Source organism: Macaca nemestrina, chromosome 9, assembly GCF_043159975.1.
Source record: "Macaca nemestrina isolate mMacNem1 chromosome 9, mMacNem.hap1, whole genome shotgun sequence".
NCBI classification, from domain to species: domain Eukaryota; kingdom Metazoa; phylum Chordata; class Mammalia; order Primates; family Cercopithecidae; genus Macaca; species Macaca nemestrina.
Genome location: NC_092133.1, coordinates 108,906,378 through 108,924,897, shown reverse-complemented (window position 1 = coordinate 108,924,897; position 18,520 = coordinate 108,906,378). Strand labels below are relative to the sequence as shown.

Sequence of the window (18,520 nt, the reverse complement as noted above, 5' to 3'; positions counted from 1 at the left end):
CCATTCCTAATTTTGCCCATTAGTCTGTTAAAGTTTGTCTTGTTCTTAATAAAAGCTAGAGTTTTTTTACATACTGTGGAAATTAATCCCTTGAAAGTTTCAGTCTGTCCCAGTAAATCAACTGCTCAGTTTCTTTATTATGTTTTGGTAAAAATATATATTAAAGTTTAATATACTCAAATTTACCAATCTTTTCCTTTATCATGGGTATTTTTTTTTTTTTTTTTTTTTAAGAAATCCGGCCGGGCGCGGTGGCTCAAGCCTGTAATCCCAGCACTTTGGGAGGCCGAGATGGGCGGATCACGAGGTCAGGAGATCGAGACCATCCTGGCTAACACGGTGAAACCCCGTCTCTACTAAAAAATATAAAAAATTAGCCGGGCGAGGTGGCGGGCGCCTGTGGTCCCAGCTACTCGGGAGGCTGAGGCGGGAGAATGGCGTGAACCCAGGAGGCGGAGCTTGCAGTGAGCTGAGATCCGGCCACTGCACTCCAGCCTGGGCGACAGAGCGAGACTCCGTCTCAAAAAAAAAAAAAAAGAAATCCTTCTCTGCCCTAAGGTAACAGGCATGTGTGTGCTCCTACTCTGCCTTCCAAGTTTTCAAGCTCTGCCTTTCACATTTTGGTCTTTAAACTTCAAATATATTTTCCCCACATAGAGTATAAATTATTCCAGTACTGAAAACCAATTTTTTTTTGTTTGTTTGACTCTTATCTTTTTCCACCCTAACTATATCCAGATAGGCTGTTGCTAGCCTCTCTATTGTTTCCCTAGGGTAATTTTATTCTGATCCATTGGTAATTAAGCATCTGTCTTCTCACAAGGAACACTGTTCAAGTTTTGCCTTTCCTTCTTCTTAAATAGCATGAACGGGGGTTGGGGAGGCAATATATGAAAAACTGGTATTTTATACATGTGGTAGAAGGGCAAACTGGTAAAGGCCCTTCTGAAAGGCAATGGGGCAGAGCTGTGAAACTTCAGGATGTGCTTCAACAGAGGCTCTACTTCCTGACACCCAGTCTATAAAAAGTTCTGCTCATGTACCATGAGATATATACATAAATATAACTCCATGAGCATAAGATTTTTCTCTATTTTGTTCACTGTTGTATTCAACATATATAACACAGAGAGGTTCAAAAATAATGAATGAATAAATGAATAGTGGTGTTCACTGCAGTGTTGTTTGTAATAACAAAAACTTAAAAATTGGCCAGGCGCAGTGGCTCACGCCTGTAATCCCAGCACTTTGGGAAGCCGAGGCGGGCGGATCACGAGGTCAGGAGATCAAGACCATCCTGGCTAACACGGTGAAACCCCATCTCTACTAAAAATACAAAAAATTAGCTGGGCGTGGTGGCGGGCGCCTGTAGTCCCAGCTACTCGGGAGGCTGAGGCAGGAGAATGGCATGAACCCGGGAGGCAGAGTTTGCAGTGAGCCGAGATCGCACCACTGCACTCCAGCCTGGGTGACAGAGAAAGACTCTGTCTCAAAAGAAAAAAAAAAAAATTAAGGGGATAGTTTAAAAAATTACTCTGTATCTCTACAGAATATTAAGCTTTCATAAAAAACAAACTTATGTAAAAAAAATTAATAACAAAAAAAGGGAAGAAATATAGGTTGTAGAACTTTACGTGTGCCATTATATTGCAGTTTGAAAAATAAAATGAAAACTGCTGCGCGTGTGTGTGTATGTAAATATTTGTAAATACACTGGTAAAGTTCAGAAAAGATGCAGACTAAATCGTTTACAGTGATTTCCTCCGGGAAGAGAAGCGTGCTTGACGGTTCTGGTGATAAGGGAAAATTTTAAGTAAATCATTCACTTACAATGCTACTAACTAAAAGCAACTACTGTTAGTATTTTGGTATTTCTCATTGATCCTTTTCTCTACATCATCTTTTCCCTACAGTTGTATTTGTATTCAACATATACCTATAATTTTGTGTGCAAATTTTTTCATAAACCATGTCCCCTTTGTTAAAGTTTCTATGAACAATTTTCTGCTATTAATTTATCCAGTTGCCTACTTTTATAACAAAATCATATATATAATACATTCTTCTTTCATGCTTTTTATTGCTGAATGTTGGATGCTGAAATTTTACACTGTTCAGCCATTAGGCACCCTATTAACAATGATTGCAAAGAATACTTTTAAACATTAAACATTTTTATCATATTTATTATTTTCCAAGTATGGATCACTAGGCTTAGGACTTGGGATTACTTGGTCAAAAGTTATTATTTTAAATTGTAATGAAAGAAAGACACTGATCAATTTCTTTCAGAAAGGATTACACTAACTTAAATGTCTACTAATGCTGCCTCTTAGCCATTTATTTCCTTCATTAATACAAATCACAAGTTAACATTAATTTCCTATTTGGCATCTGCTTCCCTTACATGAACTTACAAGTTTTTGTGTGCAGGGACCTTCTGTCTGTTCACCATTGTATCCCCAATGCCTGGCTACTCAATAAAGATGTATTAAATGAATAAACAAGCTTGTGCAATAATATTTCTTTCACAATCAGCATAATTTTCCATATTTCAATTTGCACTGTACCTCAAGAACTTGAATGAACTGACCAAACTGCTCATTTTTGTTTTACTCTGAATTTAATTACTTTTATAGTAAAGTTACAATACATTTGTTAAATTCATAAATTTGTGTTTCCTCTCCTCCAGCCTGTCTTTTAAGTACTTGTCCCTTGTACTTTTAACTACAGGGCCATCAACACTTTATACTTGTTTTTGAGTTTTTTCACAATGCAGAACCATTAACCCTATCATTCATCCATTATAAATTTAATTATCAAAAGAGTAGTTGTCACATCTTTTTCATCCCTCTAAGGATTCTTAGGAAATCACTATAGCATTTTATTTAGGGTATTTTAAATCTTGACCATATTAAGCTAGCCAAATCAGTGTCCTTAAAAAATGATGCACAAATTACCTCAATGTATAAAAACATACTTATGTTTGCTAATCATTTAAAGAATTTCCTACCTCTCCTATTTCCATAAGTGGTTCATTCATATCTACACCACCATAGCCATACTGAAGGTCCGCTTCTGTTAATTTATTCTTTTTAATAAACTGGGTGTTGAGATACCTGGAAAATAAATGTAATATCAATGGATATTAAGTTAAAGTCAGTAGGAAAGCAAATAACTTGCAACTTCAGAAGAATATTTTTAAGGTTACATATCAATCATGGAATAGCCTACTAATAAATCCAAAAGAAATGAATTAGGTAGAGATTAGAAATATAATAAAAATTAAAATTATCAGCCCACCTTTCTCTGCAAGCCCTTACCCTTCTAGCCAACAGCTCTTATCCAAGTTTCAGAATTTCTACAATCTCATTTGCTACTTCCCAGACTCTTCTTGGGAAAGTCAAGATAAAGTTCACTTTCCAAAAATTAAACAGAGAATGGTTAAAAGATCAAAGTCAAGTTAGCTTTCTAATTTATATTCTAATCACCAGGAAGAAATGCAATTTTTCATTTTTAAACAAAAAAGATCACAATTAGTAGGTAAGAAAATGGAACAGAGTGTTACAGATAGTAAGTATGGGCAAGATTGACAGATATAAGATGACTTTGTCTACCAAAGGAAAATGAATTATAATAAAAATGTTTAATATATTTTAAGACTAATAAATGTGATTAGCCTTAAGAATAACTGAGATGAATACAGAATTCTAAAATAAAACATGGAGAAAGGACTCATAACGTTCAAAGGTGTACTTTTTAGGATCCCAGATTTCACTCTAATGCCTTTAATGATCACCACCTAAAACTATTCATTTGAAAGGCTCCGCTTACAGCATTTTAGGCAACAACCCATGAAATCTATATGTGAACATATACACTTTTCAAAGTTCACTATACCAAAATGAAGCGTCCACTCAGACAATTTAAAAACAAAGACAACTAAAACAAGACAAAAATTTTGGGAAACAAACACATAATTCCTGGCCAGGTGTGGTGGCTCACGCCTGTAATCCCAGTTCTTTGGGAGGCTGAGGTGAGAGGATCACTTGAGGCCAGCAGTTTGAGAGCGGCCTGGGTAACAGCGAGACTGTTTCTAAAAGAAATAATGACTCCTAGAAAATTGACTCCAAAGTGGTATATCCACAAGCATTTACACAAGCTCCACCTCCATATTCACTAGTGTCAAGGCTCTAGACTCCATGGCTTACAACCTTGATGGACCATTTGACATTTTAGTGTCCTCTGACCATAAGTTACAAAATCATACTCCTTTTTTCCCCCCTTTAAAATACCATTTATTCCTTCCTCTCTATCCTCACTGTAATTCTCAAAATTTCATGCTGAGTTTCCAACCATGCCTTCCAGCTGAGGAAAGAGGAGTAAGATTGAGAGACAAAAGTAAAAGGTAGAGACGGGATGGCCTCTCCACCTAAGTGCCCCATCCCAGATATTCTAAGGGTAGTCCCCTTTCATCTGAGTCTCACAGCACAGACCCACCTTTCAGGCCTGCCCTGAACCGCAGAGGAGTTAGCCTTCACTTCCCAGCCCTAAGCAAGTAACTATTTAACGCACAACTGTTTTACTTTCTTCACAGTAATTGCTACTACACGAAATAATCCTATGCTTTTATTGGTTTCTTTTTTTGTACATTCATCTCCTCTCTAGAATGTAAAGTCTACAAAGCAAGAACCCCCTCTTGTAGACAGCATCCACAGTAGTGGCAGGCAAAAGTCAAGGCCTCAAAAAATACTTACTGAATGAATTACTGAATAAATAAACAGATAACATTCCAGACAGCCAGGATAGCAAAAGCTAACAATAGAACACAAACTTGGAAAAGCAGCCTGCAGCCAGATCATAAAAGCCATGAATACCAGAAAATAAAAGTAATCACTAAATTTATTGAGATCACCTGTCAGACACAGCCCTAAGCATTTTATGAGGCTGAATACTATAAGACAGATGTATGTGGTACTCCTATGATCATTTTATACATAAGAAAGCTGCAGCCTAGAGAGGTTAAAGAGCTTGCCAAAGGTCAATCAGGTCCTAAGTGGCAGGGCTGGCACAGAAACTCAGGAGGTCTTCCACTCCCATTCAATACGCATCAGCTGAGGGTGTACTGTGTGCCAGGTACAATATGAGGCATGCAAACACAAAGATGAAAAGCAAAAACATGGTCTCTGCCCACACAGAGCTCACTCTGTGCTAGAATATAGAAACAAATGTAAGATTTCATCAAGGAGGGGTGCTCCCTCAGTAGAGGGTACTTAGTTGTCATATCATTACCATTTACATATGCCTTCCAATATGGAATCTCTGCTCCAAACCGGTTTTCTTTTCTGGTCACTGGAACCAAGACCATTCCGGTAACCTCACCTAAAACATCAGAATCCCTTATCTCATCCTTTCATTTTGCCTGCTTTAATTAGTCAGTCTTCCTGTCTTCCTAAAGTATTCATCACCTCCTCCCACTACTTCCTTTGACTTCCAATGTACTTGCTTACCCTCTGCCCCGATCATGTGAAACACTTTTATGACTGGGCTCTACTTCAGTTTCTGGCATCTTTAATTCATCTAAAAATTCTGCTGTCAGGATGTCACTTCCCTATTCAGAATTCTACAGGAGCTTTCTTTAACTATGTAATAAGTGTAAACTGCTTAGCATAGAAGCAGATGCTAGATTTGCAGATCAGGCCTGAATCCACTAATCCATTCCAAAGATCTGGATGTATATTCTCGAGCCAGGTTACTAATTTAGTGCAGCTTTACATGCTTTGTATCTGCTAGGACAAACCAGTATTATCTTTTCCTCACAGAATAAAATTTAAACTAACTTACATTAACTATGTCTTTCTTATTGCAGATTGCTACTCTTGGTAAATTTAAGCTTGAAATACAACGTTTTAAAATCAAGTCATGGCCAGGTGAGGTGGCTCACGTCTGTAATCCCAGCACTTTGGGAGGCCGAGGCGGGCGGATCACCTGAGGTCAGGAGACCAGCTTGGCCAACATGGTGAAATGCCACCTCTACTAAAAAAATACAATAATTAGCCAGGCATGGTGGTGGCTGCCTGTAATCCCAGCTATGCAGGAGGCTGAGGCAGGAGAATCACTTGAACCCAGGAGGTAGAGGTTGCAGTGACACAAGATCGCACCATTGCACTCCAGCCTGGGCGACAGAGCAAGACTCCGCCTGAAAAAGATTAATTAATTAATTAATTTAATTTAATTAAGTCATGATTTAAAATATTAACAGTGCCATTTTTCATTTTAATATGGACACCATTATTAATTTTATTTTATAAGTCACTGTAGTATTTTACAATCAAATTTATTAACCACATATTTGCTTCCTAATAAAGACATGCGGCTGGACACGGTGGCTCATGCCTGTAATCCCAGCAGTTTGGAAGGCTGAGGTGGGCAGAACACTTGAGGTCAGGAGTTCGAGGCCATCCTGGCCAATATGGTGAAACCCCATCTCTACTAAAAAAATACAAAAATTAGCCAGGTGTGGTGGCACGTGCCTCTAATCCCAGCTACTCAGGAGGCTGAGGAAGAAGAATCACTTGAACCTGGGAGGCAGAGGCTGAAGTGAGCCAAGACTGTGCCACTGCACTCCAGCTACGGCAACAGAGCGAGGCTCGGTCTCAAAAATTAATAATAAAATAAAAGAACATTTATGATTCATGGGAGAAGGTCTAAATATCATTATGAACAGGTGATTGGAAGATGCCAATTCTGTAAAGGGAAATAAAATCTCAGGATTCCCAAAATTCCTATGCCAAAACAGGAATTTAACCTTGGAGGCTGAGTCATGCTAAATGGTCATCCTTTTCCTGGACGGATAACTGTTACAACTTTGTGTGGAAACATTATATATTAGCCAGACCCCTGGGGTAAGGCAAAAAACCTCAGCCACTTCCTTATGACTACCCTCCCTCAAAAAGTCACTCATACATAAATTCTTTGCCAGCCTTGAAACCGTTAAAATGTAAATCCTCCCATAACACATGGACAGGTCACTTATAACTCCAGATCTGTAATCTAAAGTCTAGTTCCTAAAACCTAAGGTCTGTTAGCATCCACCTGGTAAGTGTCAATTCTTAGTTGATATTCCCAGGCACAGAGCAAAGGCAAGATGACAGTAATCATTCTTCACCTCTCCGTGAGATGTCTGAACAACTGTTTTCTTCTTCTATATCCTTTTTCTTCAAAGGTTTACCTTATATAAAATGTAGATTTACTGGGCATTAATTAGTCTCACAAGTAGATAATCATTTGCCTCACTGCCACCACCCCTCATGTTTTAAGGAAAATGTACAAACACTAAACCTCCTAAGAACCTCTTTGGACAAAACAGCCACAGATGCATCTGTGCCTTGCATTTTCCTGGGTGCATCCTTAAGCTGGCTCAATAAACCTTGATTGAGACACCTGCCTCAGTCACTCATTTTGGTTAACACTTCCAACCCTCATGGATGACTTAGAGAGGGTCAAGACTCCAGGGGAGGAAGTGACTGGAGATGTCGTGGAAACATCAAGAGAACTCAGAAGTGGATCCTGAATATGGGACTGAATTGCTGCAATCTCATGCTATAACTTGAATGGATAAGGAGTTGCTTCTTATGGATGAAAAAGTGGTTTCTTGAGATAGAATCTACTCCTAATAAGATGGTAGGAACATTGTTGAAACGACAACAAAGGATTCCAATATCATATAAGTCTAGCTGGTAAGGTGGTGGCAGGGTTTGAGAGGACTGACTCCAATTTTTTAAGAATTTCTACTGCAAGTAAAATGCTATCCAACAGCATTGCACCCTACAGAGAAATCTTTTGTGAAGAAAGAGTCAACTGATGCAGCTAACTTCATTGTTGTCTTATTCGGACACATTGCCACACATTGCCTCCCCAACCTTCAGCAACCACCACCATGATCAGTCAGCAGCCCTCAACACCCAGGCAAGAAGACTGGCAAAATGATTACAACTTGCTGAAGGCTCAAATGATCAATAGCATTTTTTCTTTTTTAGCAATAAAGTAATTTTAAATTAAGTTGTGCACATTTTCTTAGACAATACTACTGCACACTTTGACTACAGTATAGCATAAACATAACTTATATGCACTGGGAAACCAAACAATTTGTGTGACTTGTCTTATTGCAATATTCCCTTTATTGTGTGGTGGTCTGGAACTGAACCCACATCATCTCCAAAGTATGCCTATACAAGAAAAAGATTGAGAGTAGAATCTACTTAAGTGAAATAGCATGTTTCTGGAACAAGATTATGGTAGAATTAAGTAGTTAAATGGATGGGCTTCGGATTCAGACTGATCTGGGTTTAAATCCTGCCTTTGCGACTCATTAGCTGAGTGACCTTCAACAAAATCATGCTCTCAGCATTGCTTTCTTCCTCTGTAAACAATGGAGATACTAACTACTCATATCATTTTACACACACATACTAAATATGCTGCAACACTGACTAAAAGTTCATAAGTAGCACCAATTTAATAGCACTAATTTAGACAGACACAGTGGCTCATGCCTGTAATCCCAGCACTTTGGGAGGCTGAGGTGGGAGAACGGCTTAAGCTCAGGAGTTCAAGACCATCCTCGGCAACATGGTGAGACAGCATCTCTACAAAAAATAAACAAAATTAGCTGGGCATGGCGGTGCACACCTGTTGTTCCAGCAACTGGGGAGAAGAGGGTTTGAGGTGGGAGGATTGCTAGGGCCCAGGAGGTTGAGGTTGCAGTGAGCTGAGATCATGCTACTACACTGCAGCCTAGGTGAGATCCTGCCTCAAAAAAAAAAAAAAAAAAAAAAAAAAAGGACAAAAGAAAGAAAAATAGAAAAAGAAAGAGAGAGCAATCCAGGCAGATGGAACAGCACCAGGAAAGGCAGGAAAATGAGAGAGACCATGGGTCATCATGAAACTACAAGTAATTCAATATGCCTAGAGCATGGGGAATGCAGAACTTCAAGGGGAAAATAACCCAGTAATTTATCTAACATCGTTTGCATCAAACATAAAATACTGAATGCTAGAGCAAATAAGAACATATTGAGGGGACATAAGCTGAGATTTTCCCACTAAGTTTCATGCAAGTTGAATTTTCACATTGATCTCTGTTGAGATTAAACACATGCTACAGGTTGCAAACAATCAGAAGAAACAGAGCCATGCAATTGAGTACAGTTTTACTTTTCACAGAACATTCCACACACTCCCTGGCTCCTAAATACCCACCTTACCCTGACTATAGACCTTTCCCCATAGCAGAGAAAAGTCCATGTCAGAGAGGATGCTTTAGTTCTGCACATGTGAATGAGAAATAGATAATAAAAAAATTATCCTGTCAACTATTGAATGCAGGCAACGCTGCTTAGCTTGTCTAGACTTTAAAGGCACACTCACCTATATAAGCAGTCCATATAGTCTGCACCCTTGCTGTATTCTTCCCAGTACCTATGATACATAACAAGTACTTGTTCTTCTGACTCCAGAACTCTCTATATAAAGAGGAAAAATATTTTTACTTGAAAAGCAATAATCATTTTCACTGTGAACCATAAAATGTATCAAAATTAATGTTCTAAAATAATTTACATAATTAAAACTGTATAAATTACATTTACACAATACATATTAACTACACTTATTAAAAATGAAACAACTGGGAAAGATGTGAGTCTTCAATATGAAAGTGAAACATCCATAATAGAGAATAAAGTGAGCCGGGTGCAGTGGCTCACGCCTGTAATTCCAGCACTTTGGGAGGCAGAGGTGAGCGGATAACCTGAGGTCAGGAGTTCAAGACCAGCCTGACCAACATGGTGAAACCCCATCTCTACTAAATACAAAAAAATTAGCCAGCCGTGGTGGCACACGCCTGTAAGTTCCAGCTACTTGGGCAGCTGAGGCAGGAGAATCACTTGAACTCGATCACGCCAAGATCCTACCACTGTACTCCAGCCTGGGGAACAGAGCAAGACTCTCTCTCTCAAAAAAAAAAAAAAAAAAAAAAAAAAAAAAAAAAAAAAAATTCACACAATGTAACCTAAAATATAAAATTGCAAAAAAATTATTAATGTCTTATGTAGTTATCATTTATGGTGTAACCAAAGCTCACTAGCTGACAATAGTAGAACTTTAAATTAACATACTAAACATAAACACTTTAAGACCACTTTAACACACTTGCAATCAAAAGTGCTTTCATAAGTGGATAAATGATCACATTAGAACACTAAAATGCACATGCCATATACAGTCAAAAGTAGAGCATTTTCCAGTATTTTCAGGGAAACAGCACACAATCAATTGTGCCTTACTTATGAGTTTTTGTTTTTTTTTTTTTGTACAGATAGTGTCTCACTATATTGCCTAGGCTGGTCTTGAACTCCTGGCCTCATATGATCCTCCTGCCTCAGCCTCCCAAACTGCTGAGATTACAGGTGTAAGCCACCACACCAGGCCAATTCTTACTATTTAAAAAAGTATCTACTCCTGACCACATGCAGGGTTAGACAGTTTAAATAAACTGTGTTGTTTTACTCCCATTTTATAGATAAAGAAAGACAAAACTCAGTCCATAAGGTAGTTGTTAAGTGAGTTGCCTGTGGTTACAACAGCTAATAAAAAGCAGAGTGAAGATTCTTACGCAGGCACAAAATTATCTCACCCAGTTCCTGATTAGATCAGTAGTCTAAATTAAGTTAGAAATGCTGTCTATGGCAAAATACTGCGAAGTTCACTGTTTATACACAGATCATGTCTGTGACGCTGCCCCCCTATGTGTAGCATACTAATCAAAAAACTGGTCACAGAGACAGCTTCTATCATCGTTTACCATTTCTTTTTAATTTTAGATTTTGGGAAGACTTTATATAGCATATGAAAGGCAGCTAAAAAGCTGAAAATAATAAAGACAGAGATTTACCAAGAGATACGAATAAACAACAAGGGAAAATTTGGCTGTGTTAAACAATATCCAGAGGAATAGGATATTCCTATGAGTTTTAAAACGCAACAAACTCTGAGCTGACCCTCTCCTTCATTTACTAATTACAAGATGCTGAACAAGTAAACTGATTTCCCTAACAACACAGTGCTTGACTCAAAGATCTTAATATGTATATATTTTTTAAATGCCGATTAAGAAGCAAAAACAAGGGAGGCCAAGGCGGGAGGATCACTGGAGCCCAGGAGTTTGAGACCAGCCTAGGCAATATAGTGAGACCACCGTCTCTACCAAAAAAAAAAAAAGAAAAAAAAAATTGCCAGGTGTGGTGGTGTGTGTCTGTATTCCCACCTATTCCTATATTTAAAAAAAGCAGGCCGGGCATGGTGGCTCACATCTGTAATCCCAGCACTTCGGGAGGCCGAGGCAGGTGGATCACGAGGTCAGGAGATGGAGACCATCCTGTCTAACATGGTGACACCCTGTCTCTACTGAAAATACAAAAATTTAGCCAGACGTGGTGGCGGGCGCCTGTAGTCCCAGCTACTCGAGAGGCTGAGGCAGGAGAATGGCGTGAACCCGGGAGGTGGAGCTTGCAGTGAGTAGAGATCGCACCACTGCACTCCAGCCTGGGCGACAGAGCGAGACTCCATCTCAAAAAAATTAAAAAAATTTAAAAAGCAGCAGCAGCAGCAAAACAAGCTCACCTTGATAAAAGTTCTACACTGGAAAACAGTATACTAGTAAGGTACACAACTATCAACATATTTATATCATGTACGTATCATTGCTTACCTTGTGCAAATGCCGAACGTGATTTTCCAAAAAAATCTTAGTTTCTGTATAAAGTCTTTCTCCAAGGGGTTCAGGATAGGCCACACATAAAGCATAGATATCTCTAGTTAAATTATTAAGGTTTTCATATTTATTGGAGACAAGTTTAAAACATAATGAGATTTACCTTGTTTGGCATTAAAAAATGAAAAAACATTACTTCTTTCCATGGTTTAGCTTATAATATACATAATACTGTTATATATATGACAAAGATAGAATACATAACCATGCTTACTTTAAAAAGCACTATAAGATTCATTCATTTATTTGTTCCACAAGTATTTACTGAGAATTATTTGAAGACACTGTAAGGAAAACGGTTCTTATCAGACAGGTTAAAATCCAGAGGGAGTTTCTGGAAATTCAAATTACCCAGAATCCTACAAAATAAGATTTATATTAGAATGGATATTAGCATAGTATCAATGAAGGGCTATGGAATATGACAAGAGGCAGGTATGTCTAAGCAATTCTGAGAAACTAAACAAAAATTATTCATTTGACACAGCCTCCTACACCATAGCAGTTAGGATACTCTACCGTTATTCTATCAGAAGAAATATACCATGAATAGGAATATCAATTAAGTTTCTGAACATCAACTAAGTACCTTGCTAAGTCTCACCGGAGGTAGATAACGGGAGTGGAAAGAAGTAAGACCTGAGACTTTACCTTTCACTAGCTAGTGAACTTCACCTAGCCTCTCTGGGGTGGCATTTCCTTTTTCCTTTTTTTCTTTTTTCTAATATTCTTTGCTTTATTGGATCTTCTCAACATCTCCAATAATTAGAAACATTATAGACCAAGAAGAACAAAAGATAAGACTTAAGGCAAAGCCCATTTACAAGTTTGGGGCCAGACACGGTATTAGATTATGATTCTGGGAACTAGGTGTTTCATATGCTGTCTCCAACCACTGTGACAAGGCATTTTGGGGGTAACAGCTCATTTGTCCACAGGAACACTGATACCAGAGCAACACAGAGGTCAGGACCTCCAGGTGGTTATACTCCAGGACTATTCCATGATAAAGCTATGCCATCTGATCGGTACGATGACCACCACCAAGTGTCTCCAAGGTAAAGATAAGGAACCTTTCCCTGACATCTCCATAGTTTACCCAAATAAACTCAGATATGTTAAAGTACTTTATAAACTGCCCATCACTAACCAAATGTAGAAGATAAAGGACCTATGAGCAACCTGAGATCAGCCTAACTAAAGATGCTGATACAAACTGATAATAAGGCTGATGATTCAGGATGAAGTCAGGTGTTTACGTTTAATAGAAAGATTAGGAAATACTGTGAAATAAAAATGTTAATTTAAAAATAAGGATGCAAATTCTTCCTCCTCTATGTCCCCCCCAACACTTTATATATTATTCTACAAAATTTATTTTTATACAGTAAAATTTACTTATACCTTTCCCATCCACATTAGCCTATCCTTCATCAACTCCATACTCCCAGCTCCCAGGCACAGTTCCCAGCGCATGACGATTTATTAAATCCTACCGAAGGAAAGGAGATGGAAAATCAATCTCACATGCTCCCTTACGCCAGAAAGCACAAGCAGCCCTCTCCACATTTATTTACTTATTTATAAATTTTTGATCGGTTCTATTTATACACTTTTAAGCTTTATTTATTTATATTTTTACTTCAAAAAATTTTTTTGTAGAAACAGGGTCTCACCATGTTGCCTAGGCTGGTCTCAAACTCCTGGGCTCAGGCAATCCTTCTGCCTTGGCCTGCCAAAGTGCTGGGATTATAGGTATGAGCCACCACACCCAGCTTTACTTATTCTTAGTAATAATTAGTAATTAAATCATTTTAACAAAGATTACGTAGACTTTGTAACAAAGACTATGTGGACATTTTAACAAAGATTATGTCTTATGGTTCTGAATACCTACTTCTAGAATTTTCATACAACATAATGATGTTATTTGCTCCAACTATGTCTTCCTAAAGCCATATACACACTTACTTCTAAAAGATATGACTTAATTGGTACTGAAAAATTAAAACTATTCAATACCATGATTTTTGCATATGTTAATTATGTGCCCAAATGTCTCACAACGCCAAAATTAATATATCCACTGCATGTAAATGTAAACAAAATCTACTGGAAAGATTTGTGTCACATCTCCAGCTTAAGGAGAAAGGAGCTACACAAGAGAGGTGGTACAGGTAGACTCTCCTACTTCATTCCATACATAGTACTGTTGCACTGTTGGACTCTTCCAGAATATACATATTTTTTTAATGGAGTGAATCCACCTTAATAAAAATTTAAAGTTCATGTTTTAACTCACCATAGTTTTGGGTCTCAAACCACTGTATAATTTTAACCAATTAAATATGTTCTTTTTCTCTAACCTATTTAAATATCCAACCAACCAGGAAATGTTTAGCCCTTATGAAGAACACCTATGAAAATGAGCTTTTCAACCTCCAACACTCAGCTATGATTCGATTATAGACAAGACACTTTAAAAGACAAAAAACGTTGGCTGGGCATGGTGGCTGACACCTGTAATCCCAGCACTTTGGGAAGCCAAGGCGGGCGGATCACAAGGTCAAGAGATCGAGGCCAGGCGTGGGGGCTCAAGCCTGTAACCCCAGAACTTTAGGAGGCCAAGGTGGGCAGATCACGAGGTCAGGAGATTGAGACCATCCTGGCTAACATGGTGAAACCCCATCTCTACTAAAAACACAAAAATATTAACCAGGCGTGGTGGCGGGCGTCTGTAGTCCCAGCTACTGGAGAGGCTGAGGCAGGAAAATGGCGTGAACCCAGGAGGCGAAGGTTGCAGTGAGCTGAGATCGCGCCGCTGCATTCCAGCCTGGGCTACAGAGCAAGACTCCATCTCAAAATAAATAAATAATTAATTAATTTAAAAAAGAGATTAAGACCATCCTGGCCAACATGGTGAAACTCTGTCTTTACTAAAAATACAAAATTAGCCGGGTGTGGTGGCACATGCCTGTAATGCCAGCTACTTGGGAGGCTGAGGCAGGAGAATTGCTTGAACCTGGCAGGCGGAGGTTGCAGTGAGCCGAGATCATGCCACTGCATTCCAGCCTGGCAACAGAGTGAGACACCATCTCAAAAAAAAAAACAAAACAAAAAAACAAAACACAAAATAACTAGAGGTCAGATTTCAACTTAAACATTCTTTCACTAGACTTATCTTTTCCTAAGTCATTTTTTAGGGAGCCAGAATACAAAAACTCTTCTATTTATGAACTTTCCAGTTTAAAAATGTCTCAGTCAGAAACTAAGCTGTTCCAGAATGAAAGCTCTTAGCTGCAACCAAAAGATAGTCCTAATCAGCAGCAAAGTTATTTATTTTATTTCATGTTCTCTATTAAAAGGTGTTTCCTATGATTGGGCTTAATTTTGAGATTTAACAGTATGAATTCTATTATGCTGTGGGTCAAAAACAGTAAGAGTTTTGCAATGGAGTAAAAGTAAAGGTTATCTAAAAAACTGAAAATGGTAAGACAACCAAAAAAGGATTTGACAATTAAAAAATTAAATTAAATTAAATTAACAGTAAAAAGGAATTTGCTGACCTTTTTTTTTTTTTTTTTTTTTTGAGACAGAGTTTCGGTCTTTTGCCCAGGCAGTGAAGTGGCACAATCTCGGCTCACTGCAACCTCCACCCTCCAGGTTCAAGCAGTTCTCCTGCCTACCTCCCGAGTAGCTGGGATGACGGTTGAGCGCCACGATGCCTGGATAATTTTTTTGTATTTTTAGTAAAGATGGGGTTTAACCATGTTGGCCAGGCTGGTCTCGAACTCCTGACCTCAGGTGATCCATTCGCCTCAGCCTCCCAAACTGCTGGGATTACAGGCGTGAGCCACTGCGCCCCGCCAGATTTGCTGACATTTCTAATGAGAAAGAATACAAATGCGGTATCTATGAAATCATGAATTAGCAAGCAAGGATAAAAAATGACTAATTAAATCGAAAATTTTCAAGTGTACAGCTAGTGAATCAATGTGAACAAATATCAATTAGCCTGATACAATTTAGAATAGGGTGAGGCAGTTGCTGATGCACCAAACACACCTGACTATAGATAAAATCTTTCCCCATCGGTAAAATCCAAGAAAGAATGATGGGCTGCTATGTACAGACTCCATGGCTACTAAGACCTTCTCCTTCTAACACTTGTGAAAAGTGTCAAGGATACAGATTACCTGCCTCAATATTTTCAAATGACATCAAAATTGGTCTATGTTTGAAAGAGATGCCTGATAGAATATAAACTAGAAATGATGGCCAGGTGTGGTGGCTCACGCCTATAATCCCAGAACTTTGGGAGGCCAAGGTAGGTAGATCACCTGAGGTCAGGAGTTCAAGACCAGCCTGGCCAACATGGTGAAACCCTGTCTCTACTAAAAAAAATACAAAATTGGCCGGGTGTGATAGCACATGCCTGTAATCCCAGCTACTTGGGAGGCTGAGGCAGGAGAATCGCTTGAACTCAGGAGGCAGAGGTTGGAGTGAGCCAAGATCACACTATCGCACTCCAGCCTGGGCAGCAAGAGCAAAACTCTGTCTCAGAAACAAACAAACAAACAAACAAAAACAAATGAAGACAACAGTATACCTGGGTTTAAATGGTGGGAGGATGAACTCATTTTCCTACCTGGAAGAAATATGTTGAGGGAAGGCAATATTAAGTCTCCCCTAACAATCACTTTGGACCTACTATAATCTTTTAGATGCCACTTCTCCTCAAGTAGGAAAATGTCTACATTATGCTGCTGGAGTCTGGAAATCTGTCCTAACAGCTACTAAAAGAGAGAAAACCTTGAGTTAAAGTAAACCAGAACAGGGCCAGGTACAGCCTATTTATACATAGTCCAAAAATCAAAGAATTCACCATTGGCTGGTCATAGTGGCTCATACCTGTAATCACAGAACTTTAGGAGGCCGAGGCAGGGGGGGATCACTTAAGATCAGGAGTTCAAGACCAGCTTGGCCAATATGGTGAAACCCCGCCTCTACCAAAAATACAAAAATTAGCCAGGCATGGTGGCACGTACCTGTAATCCCAGCTACTCAGGAGGATGAGGCATGAGCATCACTTAAACCCAGGAGGTGGAGGCTGCAGCGAGCCAAGATCACACCACTGCACTCCAACCTGGGCAACAGAGACCCTGCCACAAAAAAAAAAAAAAAAAAAAGATTCATATTATTTATTCTATTTATATAAAGTCCAAGAATCAAAGAATTCACCATTTAAGAACCACAAAAAGCTGGGAGCCATGTCTCACACCTGTAATCTCAGCACTTCAGAAGTGCCAAAGTGCCTGGATCACATGAGCCCAGGGGTTCGAGACCAGCTTGGCCAACATGGCAAAACCCCATTTCTACCAAAAGTACAAAAATTAGCCAGGCATGGTGATGGGCACTTTTAATCCCAGCTACTCAGAAGGCTGAGGTATGAGAATCACTTCAACCTGGGAGGTGGAGGCTGTAATGAGCTGAGATCACTGCATTATGTCTAATAAAAAAAAAGAACCACAAAAACAATAGGCACAAAAATCAAGATAGTAGTTAGTTCCTAGAGAAACGGGTGGGATTGTGAACTTAGAGGGTCACGTGTTTCGGGGGGGGTTACAGTGAATGTTGACAATGTTCTATTGTTCAATGTTCTATTGATAACATAATTGCTTGCATTATAATTATTTGTGCAACAGTGTATTTTATGAACTTGTCCATATTTGTGTTATATATATACCCACACTCCCCACAAATGCATGCTAAAAGTTCAAATAATAATGCATATTTGAAACAATGTGGGGGGACCTGTTTTTTCCTTTTCAAAATATTTACATTGTATGGCCCTTAAAATTTCTACTTAAGATATTAAGGGTCAGAAGTGAACTTTATATTCTTGGGCAAAATAACAGGGAAAATGATGGAATTTTACCTTATAACAATCAGTAACATAGCCTTTTATTTATTTTTGAAATGGAGTCTTGCTCTTGTTGCCCAGGCTAGAGTGCAGGCCCAAACTTGGCTCACTGCAACCTCTGCCTCCCAGGGTTCAAACAATTCACCTGCCTCAGTCTCCCAAGTAGCTGGGATTACAGGCACCCACAATCACGCCCGGCTAATTTTTTTATTTTTAGTAGAGACAGGGTTTTGCCATGTTGGTCAGGCTGGTCTCAAACTCCTGACCTCGTGATCCACCCACCTCGGCCTATCAAAGTGCCAGAATTAAAGGCGTGAGCCACCGTGCCCGGTCTATACTCTTTAATCATTATTTTTGCAGACTTTTTTTTTATTTTGGGGGAAAAGAAAATTCAGGATCAAGTGAAGAATAACTAGCCCAGCCACCAGCTGGGCAAGGTGGCTCACACCTGTAATCCTAGCACTTTGGGAGGCCAAGGTAGGAGAAGTGATTGAGCCCAGGAGCTCAAGACCAGCCTGGGCAACATAGTGAGACCTCATCCCTAGAAAAAAATTAACAAAATCATCTAGGTGTGGTGGTACATGCCTGTAGTCCCAGCTACTCAGGAGGCTGAGGTGGAAAGATCTCTTGAGCCTAGGAGGTTGAGGCTGCAGCGAGCTGTGGTCACACCACTGTACTCCAGCCTGGGTGACAGAGTGAGACCCTGTCTCTAAAAAGTAAAGATTAAAAAAAAAAAAAAAAAAAAAAAAAAGAATAACTAA

At 39.0% G+C, this 18,520-nt stretch overlaps 1 protein-coding gene across 5 annotated transcripts in view; it reads right to left on the bottom strand.

The window, feature by feature from the left end:
• LOC105495964 (cullin 2) overlaps positions 1 to 18,520 on the bottom strand; it is an 85,672-nt gene that overhangs the window by 45,854 nt on the left and 21,298 nt on the right. For all 5 annotated transcript variants that reach the window (XM_011765935.2, XM_011765936.2, XM_011765938.3 and 2 more), the window contains exons 3-5: positions 11,774 to 11,876; positions 9,433 to 9,527; positions 3,014 to 3,119 (exon numbers count right to left, since the gene is read on the bottom strand). In XM_011765935.2, coding sequence (XP_011764237.1) covers positions 3,014 to 3,119; positions 9,433 to 9,527; positions 11,774 to 11,876 — 304 coding nt within the window. The remainder of the gene's footprint in view (positions 1 to 3,013; positions 3,120 to 9,432; positions 9,528 to 11,773; positions 11,877 to 18,520) is intronic.